At 41.9% G+C, this 12,199-nt stretch overlaps 1 protein-coding gene across 8 annotated transcripts in view; it reads right to left on the reverse strand.

Moving 5' to 3' along the window:
• The window catches only part of LOC120565065 (discs large homolog 1-like protein), a 122,675-nt gene that overhangs the window by 73,414 nt on the left and 37,062 nt on the right, over positions 1–12,199 (reverse strand). For 3 of the 8 annotated variants that reach the window (XM_039810395.1, XM_039810396.1, XM_039810399.1), the window contains one exon: positions 11,843–11,965. The exons of 4 other annotated variants lie outside the window; for them this stretch is intronic. In XM_039810395.1, the coding sequence (XP_039666329.1) occupies positions 11,843–11,965 (123 nt within the window). Of the gene's footprint in view, positions 1–4,970; positions 6,183–11,842; positions 11,966–12,199 lie in introns of those variants that run through there. One more of the 8 variants, XM_039810400.1, reaches the window with a different exon arrangement.

Genomic DNA, 12,199 nt, shown 5'->3' on the forward strand with positions numbered 1-12,199 from the left:
CCCACTCAGGACAAATGCACCTAAATATGACCTTTACTGCCGGTCACACTCACACCACTGGAGCACAGATCTAAAGGAAGATGTATCCCATGAGGCACAGGGAAAGTGGAAAGTTTCCTTGGGCAGCAGATGGATAATGAGCCACTCCCTAGAGGAGAGTGCTGTGTATTGGGGAGAGTAGGTTGAACTCTACTAAACACACACACTTCAGTATGAGTTAAGAGTGTAATGACGTGTCTCCCGACACGTTTGTGTCTCAATATATACAGTATAAATTACATTTCCATACCTCATTCTGGCAAAAATGTTTTTTGTTACTCACTGTTTTACACATTTAGCTTGTGATAATAATATTGAAGGGTCCATTGATACATTCAGGTGAACTGTATCGTCTCCATCCAAACCTTCCAATGTATTTAATATCTTTAACACTTATTGGGACCATGTGACAAACTGCACACACTAGTGAAGTGGTTAAGCCAAGGAGAAAATGGAAGAAGTGATACCAGACTCACTTACTCACTTTCTCCATTGTTGACACTAATAATATTGACATCATAACTAATCCTGCTAAAATTATTGATTAACTGACAGTATGTATTGTATATACTCTAGTATGAGACTGCTGAGTTGATTTGTGCTCTTTATGTTGATGGATACATTATTATCTAAGCAGGTAATGTACAAAATATATTCACTTTGAGCTAATAAGCTATCAGATTTCTCTCACAGTCCTAATCAATCACTAATTCTCTCCTTCGATGTCTTATTCTCTCTTATCTATCCTTCGCTCCAGCTCTGTCCATCCCTCTCCACCCCCATTTCCTACGACCACTAAACACCTCTTTAAGGCTTTTAGAGCTCTTTCTGAAGGGCCAGGATGACTTTCATACCTCTGCTGTACCACTCATCAATTATACAGAGACAGGGTGGGGGCTCTGGGAGAGGGGGCCACTGTTTGTGTCCACGACAAAAACAATGGAAAAGAGTTGGGTCAACTCTTCATCTTTGATCATTGAGAGTGATAAACTCAGGTAAAGATGAAATTTGAGATCCAAAACACATACATGAGATATGACACTTTGCTAAGCTGCTCCAAGGCAACATAATTCTGCATTTTGCTCAGCAGAGAGATGGTACAAAATCACTTTGGGTAATATGATGGGCTCTAACAGGAGATAATCAAGCAAAGTTAACAATATCACTATCGCAAGACAACCTAAAGTCAAAGCTTGGAGCTACCAAAACAGACAGATTGACTGGTGGTTATAAGGCACAAGGCATCAAACTATTATGTTCAGCAAGGAAGAGATTTTGCAATGAAGTGCTTTCCGGTGAGATAAAGCACCATGCCAGGACTCTTACATGTTCCAGACCTCTAAATGTCACATCGTTTTACATGGCTTTTATCAGAGGGGCCGAATAATATGATTAAAGAGTAATGGATGTCTGTGTATTAGCGTGTGTGTGTGTGTGTGTGTGTGTGTGTGTGTATGTGTGTGTGTGCGTGCATGCGTGTGTGCAGGTGAACAATGCACACCTCCCAAGTGTTTAGTTGGGGCAGTGGTGGCCTAAAGGTTAGAGAAGCGAGCTTAGGATGAATCTGGGTGGGGAAAGTGAAAAGCAGTGCTTGCCCCTTCCTCATCACCACCACTGAGGTGCCCTTAAGCAAGGCCCTTAACCCCAACTGCTCAAGCGGAGCTGCTAAGTAGCCAGCAGATCAGACTGTGGTTGTACTGGACAGCTTCCAGGTGTGAATGAGTAACTGTGAGTGTGGTCAGGGTGTTGCTCTCAGTGAAATTTCCCTGATTAAATAAAGCTAAATTAAATAAAAAGTTTAACATAAAAATCTAATCTGGCCATGACCCAAAAACCTTTTTTTTTTTTTTTTTTTGTTTGTTTGTGTTTTTGTGTGTGGGGGGGGGTGTGTGTGTGTGTGTGTGTGTGTGTGTGTGTGTGTGTGTGTGTGTGTGTGTGTGTGTGTGTGTGTGTGTGGTATAATGGCCTATCAGTCATGCAGTAAGTGCCTTAGACAGGAAAATGGCAACACCTTGGGAAAACACTGGCCAATATGATTACTGCAAGGGGGATGGGCATTTTTTTTCCATGCGCTGTGCTGTAAATCTGCAGACAACTGTAAAAGTGCTGCAGGGTTCAACATTGTGAGTGGTGCCCCATCCATTCAGGAGTTTAGATCAATAATGCAGGTTTGGATACAATAGAGACTTTACTGCATTTGTCATCTGCAGAAGGAAAAGTATTTAATCATTTGTGTGCAACAGTAGAAAATATTATATCATCATGCATTTCTATCATTCAGAAAAATAAGTAGCCATGACATTAAGTGCTTTTCCACCTGTTTTTATGAGCATTTTGAATCTTTTTTTTTAACACTTGGATGAGAAAAATGTATCAATAAAAGTATGCTACAAAGTGTGACGGATTCAGTCTTAGTGAAATCAATCATGACGAAGCATGGGACTTAAACGTCCACTGAAGATTTCGCTCCACTGAAGAGACAAAACATTGTCTCATGTCAAAACATCAGTTATGTGTAGACTTACTGTATGTTGCTTGAATTAATGCATGAAACAAACATAAGTGCAATATTTCCATCCTGTTTCCACATCGTCGTCGTTCATTTAAAGTTTGACTGGTGCTCTTTAAATTAATCTCCTAAGTGCCCTTTTCTTCTGCAGTGGTTTAATGGCACCCGACTGGAGAATTAGAACCCCCAACTGTTTATCTCAACTCCTCATAATCCGCATTTTCTTTTGACGACTTTCTGAAAATTCAGTTAAAGTTTGCGCTACATTTGGATGGAAGGCTGAGTCATGTATGACCACGAAATGCTTACTTTTTAAAAGTAGGATGACAAAATATTCTCACAAACAGATCTGTGACTGCCAAAAAGTCTGTGAACAAAATATATGCTCTAATACTGAATTACTGCTCTGTACTTATCTATCGATAACTATGATTTTGTAATTCAGGACTCAAAGATTGTAATTAAGTGTTTTTAATGTTTCTATGTCGGGGGGACTCAATAATGTCCAATCAGCTCACAGCAGCAGTTTCCTAATGGGCTGAGATTTCAGGCTTGCTTCTCCTCAGAAGCCCAGAGCGCCAGGCACAGCATCCTAAATATAAGCATCTAATATTAATATCAAGGCCCCAATTTTTCTTCCAAGTGCAGATGGTTTGCATTTTAAGAGCACATAAAAAAGTGAAAAAAAAAGGCGGAACTTAATGACATGAAACACACCTACATGAAATTATTTTTGTGTCTCTGTGCACAAAAATTGAGCAATTGTGATGATGTTTGATGAAAAGGTTATTTGGATTAAAGAATCTAAACAGATTAAAAGTATTCTATCTATATATATTATTGCAGTTATGGAAGTGGAAAGGAGAGCTATCGTGCACATCTTGAAACTGTTTACTGCAGACCGTGGTTGCAGCATCTGTCAACATCAGAGGGGCCTCATGCAAAGATGTTTATCAAGTAGAGTAAGTAGCACTCCTGGCCTGCTGGGTCCTTCATAGGTTGTTGGCTTTGCTTTGGATACTAGTTAAGAGATTAATGCAAGCTGCCGGTATGAAGACATTTGTTTTACGAGCTCTGTCTCTGTCCTGTGTGTTTGATACATAAACACTAGCCTACATCCCTATTGCATTGGTGTAAATATTCTACCTAATTAATCTAATTTAACAACCCAGGTAGATATGAACACTCTCCTTTTTATAAAGCTTGGTGTATCATTATTATAGCATCGTATTTGAAATTGTGCCATAATTCTACATCAGCATGTCAAAGGTCAGTATAATGCTGATGTAATGGACCGCTAGCTGGATTTATACTTGACACAAGGGGTTAAGGGCACTCCCACCGTAGATAGCTACAGCATAGGTATTGAGTTATATTTCCAGCATATTTAACCCATTGATACCAGCACTGCAGCACAAGATAGATGTATCGTTCATAATCAGGGCATATTGTGTATTACTTATATTCCCCACAGTAATTAAAAAAAATATTCCCTCATTTACTTTGTGAAATAGGAAGACGATGGGCTACTCATGTACTTAGAGAACTGTAGTTACATCAAGGTAACTTCTATTTTTCCTTGTCTGATTGCTGCAAATGAGATGACTGCAGTGCAATCGCCGTGCAGTTTATAGAACGATAGCAGCTAGAAGAACATGTTCTTGTTAGGTGTGCGTGTTACTGAAAAGGAGAAGATTACTGAGACTTCAACTTCAACTTCCTTAATGTTGTCTTCACTATTAATGTTGTCAACATTTTTTGTAGGAATAGCCCAAACTGACCAATCACAGTTCTTACTGTCTCTACATAATATCTCTATAGAGGCCGTGGCTGTAGTTCACATCAGCTGTGGCGTAGCTACTTCTACTTCTGTGGGGTCTGTAGCTCTCATCAGGTCAGCCACACACCTTATCTTTCCATGGTAATGATTTTGATTTCAATGTGGACTCAGTGCCACTGGATTACTCAGCTAAATGATCGCTTTGCCATGGCAACACACCAGCTCTCTGGGTCTCATACACTATGCCAGTGCTCATTTCCATGACAACATTATCAAAAATCTCAACCACCAAGAGAGAGCTGCTTCAACTTCAATTTATAACCGGCCTGCTGCCCCCAGCAGCCTCTATGTTTTGGCTAAGAAACCCAAACTAGAGAATTTTTGCTAATGTAATGGCCAGCCCCATGTATGCATACACACACACACACACACACAGACACACACACACACAGACACACACACATATGCACAGACACACACACACAACTAAACAAAAACCCAGATTAAGTTACATGCTTCCCACCCTGATCCCCTACCACTCCTCAAGCATAAAGCACGCACACACACACACACACACACACACACACACACACACACACACACACACACACACACGCACAGAGGCTGTGACGTGTGTGTTACCTGGCTAGCATTGATACAGTCGGTGAAGGCACTCCTCCTGGAGAAGAACGTAAGGAGCTGCTGCCAGCGAGAGGAGGAGGTGGAGGGGGAGGAGGAGGCGGGAGAGGAGGTGGAGGGGGAGGAGGTGTGGGGAGGTGCCAGCTCCTCCGAGGAGCCCCGCTTGGGCCCCAGCCTCGCTTTGACTCCTAGCCCCGCCCCTTGACCCCCGGACCCCCCGCCCACCCTCGCACTGCGGGGGTACTGGGTGTTGTTGCCAAAAATATAGTTCATCGTCTCTGCTGTCTGCTCTTCCCTTAGACACACAGGATAGAGTTCATGTTGTAGCCTCTTCTCCCCCACTGCTTCATCTCTAATTTCTCTCGTCTGTTGCTTCGCTTTCACTTTACTTCTCTCAAGTTCTTAAGCTGTTACTGTCACATATACAAGTCCAGCACTTCCTTATTTTCTGTCACCAGTTTCTGCTGAAGATTATTTTCCTTCTTTCATCTTCTCTTCTCAATTTTCTTTTTCTTTTCCCTTTCCTCTTCTTCAGCTCCCTTGGGAGTGAGAGAGATGCTGGCAGATGGAGAGATAAGGAGGAGGAGGAGGAGGAGCTGGAGGAGGAGCTGCAGGAGGAGGTAGAAAGTGCAGGGCAGGTAGACAGAGTCCTCTTAGAGGTGGAGCATCAGTCGGTCTGTCAGGGTCTTTGTACATCCACTCGTCAATCATCCGCCCATCTGTCTTTGTTGTCCATCCATTTGTCCATCATCCAATCTTCTCTCTAGCCAGGAGAAATGTCCAACATCCACATCTCTGGTAGTCCAAAATCTCTTCTCTTCAACTCATTCCTTTCCTCTCTTCAGAGAGAAGACAGAGTGAGGGGGAGCGTGGGCCAGGCAACGACAGGATATGAGGATTGATTATTTAAGGGGGTTCACTCTTGCTCTCTTCCTCCCTCCCTCCTCCTCCTCTCTAGTCCAAGGAGATGACCAGTCAATCTCCCCTCTGTCACACTGTGTGTGGAAGGAAGAAGGGGGAGGGAGGGACGGCTGGCTGGATGGATGGACGAAAGGAGGGAGGTGGAAGGATGCAGGCGAGGAGGAGAGCATCTGAAGTAGGAGGGTGGTTGAAAGAATCACCCTGCAACTCTTCTTTTTCTCCTCCCCTCCCTCCTACATCTGTGATGTCGCTCCAAGTTTCACTCTCTTCTTGTCTCGCTCACTCAGTATATTATTTATTCTCTCTCTCTCCCTCTTTTTTCTACCTACCTCTCTCTCTCTCTCTCTCTCTCTCTCCCTCTGCCTGTCTTTCTGCAAATTGTCTTTTCCAGTCTTTTATTGGAGCTGCAACCTGACGCCCCTCTCTCTCTCTCTCTCTCTGTCAGATATCATTACTGGTACAAGCCACGCCCCTACATTCCAGCCAGCCAATGACATAACAGAAGCACCCCCCCCTTCCCCCCCGCTCCAAATACACACAGCCTTAAACATGCATGCACACACAGAAAATATGCAATGATGCCTGTTGCAGGTTGAGGAGGAGACGAGGTCAAAAACAGCTGAATGCCACAGAAGTAGAAATTGAATGCTAGCAGGGACTAGACGGATAACGAGATAAGTGTGTTTGTGTGTGTGTGTTTGTGCGTGTATCAGTTGATAGGTTTGCTGTTTATACATGTATGCGTGTGTGTGTGTGTGTGTGTGTGTGTGTGTGTGTGTGTGTGTGTGTGTGTGTGTGTGTGTGTGTGTGTGCGGGAGAGAGATCTTCTCCTGAGGCTGTTTCCGGACACTGCAGCACCCAGCTCTCCCACACACTCTCACTCACTCTCTCGCACACACACACACACACACACACACACACACACACAAAAAACATATACATGCACACTCACACACACAGGAAAAAACGCAGATGTACGAATAGAGCACGACTCCAGGCTGTTGCTGGGCACCGACTGAGATAAAAGAACCTTCAGAGGTGTACAGCGTACCCACACTACACACACACACACACACACACACACACACACACACACACACACACACACACACACACACACACACACACACACACACACACACACACACACACACACACACAGCTAACTTAGCCTCCCTGAGGATTAGCCACAGGTGGAGCAGGACCCCTGTCACAGCTTCTTCCTGTGTTTCCATGGGAACTGTATCTATGGCAACAGCTTTCTGAGTCCTGAAATACACCTGGTTCTGGCTGACTAATGCGTTGTTTGCTAAGATCTCAATAGATGTCACTAAGATTTCTTATGCTTTTTTTTATTTATAACCTTATATTTTTATTTAACCTTATATAAAGAAACCTGCCTCATGTGTGACAGGGAAATAGAGGGTGTCTGAGTTATTTCAGAGATGTGTCCCCCTAATCTCTCTTGGATCGCCTATGCAAGAGGCTTCTGTGACTAACACTTAACAATTTGAATATAAAATAGCTACATACTGGCCAAGTTACTGCAAGACTACAAAGGCTACAGATTTTAACAGTCCTAATTTGTAAAGTTGCTACTAAAATATTATTTGAACTGTATGTACACGTCACGAGAGAAAAGCCACTGAGCAACCTGGAAAGCTTGGCTCATGTTTTTAACCAACAAAAAAAAGTGACAGCCCAGGAATTACTATAGCCAGTTAGGATTTTATGGCCTCAATTAAATACACTTTATTTATTTATAAAGAGTTATACCCCAATAAGACAAAGTGGCAGTATGAAGCACTATGTCTGTGATTCCAGCCGTTCAACAGTTCTCACATTTTCATCACCTAAAACACAAAACACATGTGCAAGATGAAACAAGACTAAGCCACTAAAGCCACTTTAGCAGCTCTGTGAGGCTGTAGCCTACTTAGACATAGCAGCGCTATGAGTTAAATACTAACATCAGCTAAAAATAGAAAAAGTATTGAGTTGTTAATGGTAAGATATTGGATAAACTAACGCACATGCAACAGGAATCATATCGTTATCTGCCAGTCACCCTCTACAGTCAGAGTGTCTGCAGCTAGCCACCATGACAAAAAATATAACACATTGACATGTCAGCTGACACAGCACAATTCAGTGACACGCTGGCTATTTCACAACTAACCCTGCCCTCCTGTGCCTCTCTCTTTCACTTTTTCCTTTTCTCTCTTACTCTCTCCCTCTCCAGTCAAATGTCAGCCAGTGAATGCTGGCTTTATTAATATTTCAGGACCAATTAAATAAAGCACACATCATGCATGTTTAATGTCCGACTGCTGAGAGAGCCGATGTTGCCCTTCCATCCTCTACAGGTAGGCTGGGCTAGTGATAGATAGCCTAGCATACAAAGGCTGTGTTCACTTTTTTAAACCAATGATTTGCTCCTTCTCCTCCTGCCCTGTCTGTGGTCCCACAACAGATTGACCCACAACCTATTTTGGAAACCAGCTCAGCAGGCACCAGACAGTCTGACCCTGTAACCCGGTAACAATGCTGTTACATGTTTGGTCGCAATACGGATTTAAGGCTCGATCCCTACTGACTTTAGCAGAGACTGTACTTTTATTACTTTACAAGGAGTAAGATCTGTAGAAGTATTAATATATTTGGTAAACATGGACTTTTCAGTGGCCAACCAAAAACAAAACCTAATTTGGACTTCTGTTGCCCTGTCACATTGAGTTAGCTCACCTTTAATTTTAACATGTCTCTAAATATAATTGTAATAAATATCAGCGTTGTGTTGTCAACAGCCATATAGGGACGCTGGTGCAGCTGGAAGCACTGTAAACCAGACGCCATGCAGATCTATACTGCGGTCTATGCCAGTGGTTCCTAACCATTCTGGCTCTGCCCCAGCCCTTCCATTAGATCCCTTTAAGATTCTGGTAAGCACCATTTTGAAAAGCTATGTCAAGCTTCCCTGGGAATTACTGGGCATATAGAGGAATAAACAAAAAACACTGCAGAGCAAGCAAGGCACCATCTCAATCCCAATAGGCCAAGTCAAATATTTAGCCTCTCAGATAGTGTTTGGGGGTGGGCTGGGTGTATTTCTTAGCTGTGCAGCACAGGTTATTATTTGCACAATATTTTTTATAATGACAACTGATCAAATTACTTTGTGAAATGTGAAAGGGGTCGCTTTCAGTGATGAACCCACAGAGAATTACCATACGGTTTTGCAGCTCCACGGAGCTCTTTAGTAGGGATCGACAAATACTGGTTTTTCAAGGCCGATACCGATTATTAGTAGTTCATAAAACCGATAACCGATATTTGGAACCAATATGCATTTACAGTGAAAATGAAAAGTCAAAATTAAAATTTTGGAATTTTACAAACTCCAACACAAAACTTTAAATGCTTAAAGCAATTATTTAATAAATTAGAAACTTTCAACATAATACACAGTAAAAGATTAGACATTAGACATTAGACATTAGACGTGAGACTGATTGGTGAGTGAAACCGAAGCAGAGGGACAGACACAGAGCTGTAGCCGAGCCAAAGTAGTGCACTTCATAATTAACTTTATCGGTTATCAGGCAAATAAAACGCTGATACAGATAATCTGCAAACTGCCAAAAAACGGGTAATCGATAATCAGTCTATCACTACTCTTTAGCAAGTTTTAGCTCATTGTTAAGCAGCAGCCTTACTGTTTTGGTTCACTTTCACTTCGTTCACAGCATCTTTTTCAGCTGCAGCAGTCATTACACTACCTGCTCAACACCAAACTGCAGACCGACAAAGTTAGCGACTAGCTGGTGAACATAGTGGAGCATTTTGCAGCTAAAGAGCCAGAAATTTCCCTCAGCAGTTGATGGAGATTAAACCAGAGCTAAAAGAGAGTGAATATTGAACTTACATCTATCATGTGGCCAGAAACATGACTCTAAATAAAAGATAATGTTACTCTGTATCTGATCAATGTGTAAAAAGGCAACTACTTGCTAACAAGTTTGCCGTATCAAATTAAGAGGTAATATTATGTCAGTTTCCATTGCCCCCAAGTGGCCAAAATATTATTTTTTTTCTCCAAAGCAGTGCAAATAATGACAACACTAGATGCCTCGCCATCTTTGCTCTACTGTAAGAGGGAAGGTTAAATATTTCAGCTCGAAATATCTAAATAACTCCAAGCTAGTCAGTTCCCCAACGATGAGGTCAAGCTAGTTCCATGCTGTTGTTTTATTAAACATAAAATCTACACAATGGGTTCAAGTCTGTCAAGGTAAGCCAGATCTCTTCCTAAAGGAGAAAAATAATCCTGAAAATCACAATCAAGGAGAATTGTAAAAACTAAGAGTTTGTTGGATGTATAGTAGCTGGTTTGACTGTCTACAGTATTCAGCCCTGTAGCCTCCATACTGATCACTATACACCTTAGACATTACAGTAAGTGCAGAGTAAAGGTCTTACTGACTCCTAATTTCTATTACTGTACTGTGTCAGCAGGAGGGGAAAGAGATTCATTGAGGAGTGATTTGGCTGACTGACCGGTTGAGTAACATCCAGCAACAAATCTGCCCACTGTGTCCGTCTGTCTGCCCTTTAATTCTCTCGTCATGCCATCTCTTGCCGCTCCCTGCCCCTCTGTCTTTCCTTCCTTCCTAATTAACTGCATTAGCTTAATGACTACGGTCTCTGAGCGGCCTATGTGTGTCTTACTGTGTGTTATAAAAAGACAGAAAGTGACTTTCTTTTACTGTTTCTCATCATTTAGCCTCTGCAGTAGATATAAATTTTGTTAGTGGAGTAGTTAAACCAAAGTCAGTTATACTGCTGCAGTGTCTGCTGCATTTCCTCTTCAATCTACCATAAACTGTCTAACACATATATCTATAACGATAACAATATGCATTGCTTTTTCATTTATTGAGCCTCTTTACCAGCAATAATCAATCATGCAGTCATAATGCTTGCTATCAAACAGTTTGATTAATTCAGTTTAGTCAGATCTTGATTTGTGAAGGCACCACACACACTATGGTGGCAATTTCTCTGCCACTACTGCCTCCTGCAGTTTACAAACTGCTACTACATCTTAACGTTTATGATGAAGAGGAAACTCTCTCTCAGTTCTCTCCCCACTCTAATTGACTTTCTTTCCTATTAACATTCTTTATACAGGCTAAAAAAAAAGGTAAGTAAAAAGTAGCACAATCAGCAAACATTATGGGACACCCAAAGTTGGGTAAAACACTAACTCCCAAAATAAATTATTTTTAGTGCTTTTTGATAGTATTCACTTTGACTATTACATGCAGACGGATATTACACGCAGGTCTATTCCTTGTGTAATCACGATCACATCCATGTCAGACTATGTGCACAGTACAAAAAGACACAAACGATCACATCAGCCAATCATATCAACAATCACATGTATTCACATGCTCTGTGGTTAAGAGAAACAAAACCAGAAGATACAAGAGCATTTCATCTGCATTTTGGTTCTGGTTTCAGGAGATTAGTGCTGTGCAAAGGTTATGGTGAAGTAGATTTTTGTTAAATTATTTAGATAAAAGCAAAAAGTGGACCCAAGACCTCTGGCACTTTAGCTCCATTTGCATAAAGGAAGAGTGTCTGTCTTATTAACTATGCAGTGATGTTAAAACTCCAGATGGACCACTTTGAAAATGTTTCTGTGATGTTCTTGAGTCATGGTGTTTTTGATTTTCCACCGATGCAACAACAATTTTCACAGATTCACAAATCTTGAGATATCGGCACAACTGCCTCACAAAACACAAGAAATGAATGAAAAAAAGCTTAAATGTTTTTACTGCATGCTCATAAAACCTGAATCTCAGACAAGAGAAACGACTGAAAACCAACATGTCACAAACGAACAAAGCTATGGATGCATGCGACGGGCTTAGAGGCGAGGTTACCTGGTAGTAGGCGTGGCTGTGTGAATAGAGAGAGGAGAAAGGCGGGGCTGGGACTTCGTTCAGCCTCTCTCCCCCTGGATGAGGCCACGCCTCGTCCTCAAAGCGAACCTCAGGTGATTCTACCTACGATGTACAGACAGAGCTCAGCATGGTGCAACACACACACACACACAAACACACACACACGCACGCTTGGGCACACTAAGGTGCACTGCGGTCTGATTATTGCACAGGTGGCAGCCTGACTGTAACACAGTTATAAATAATAAAACTATTTAAACCAATTTTTACAAAACAAAGGGGAAACAATGCACCTGTGTGAGACAAAACACAGTAATAATGTCCACTCTTGTCTAT

The sequence above is a fragment of the Perca fluviatilis genome, chromosome 9 (assembly GCF_010015445.1).
Source record: "Perca fluviatilis chromosome 9, GENO_Pfluv_1.0, whole genome shotgun sequence".
Lineage (NCBI taxonomy): Eukaryota > Metazoa > Chordata > Actinopteri > Perciformes > Percidae > Perca > Perca fluviatilis.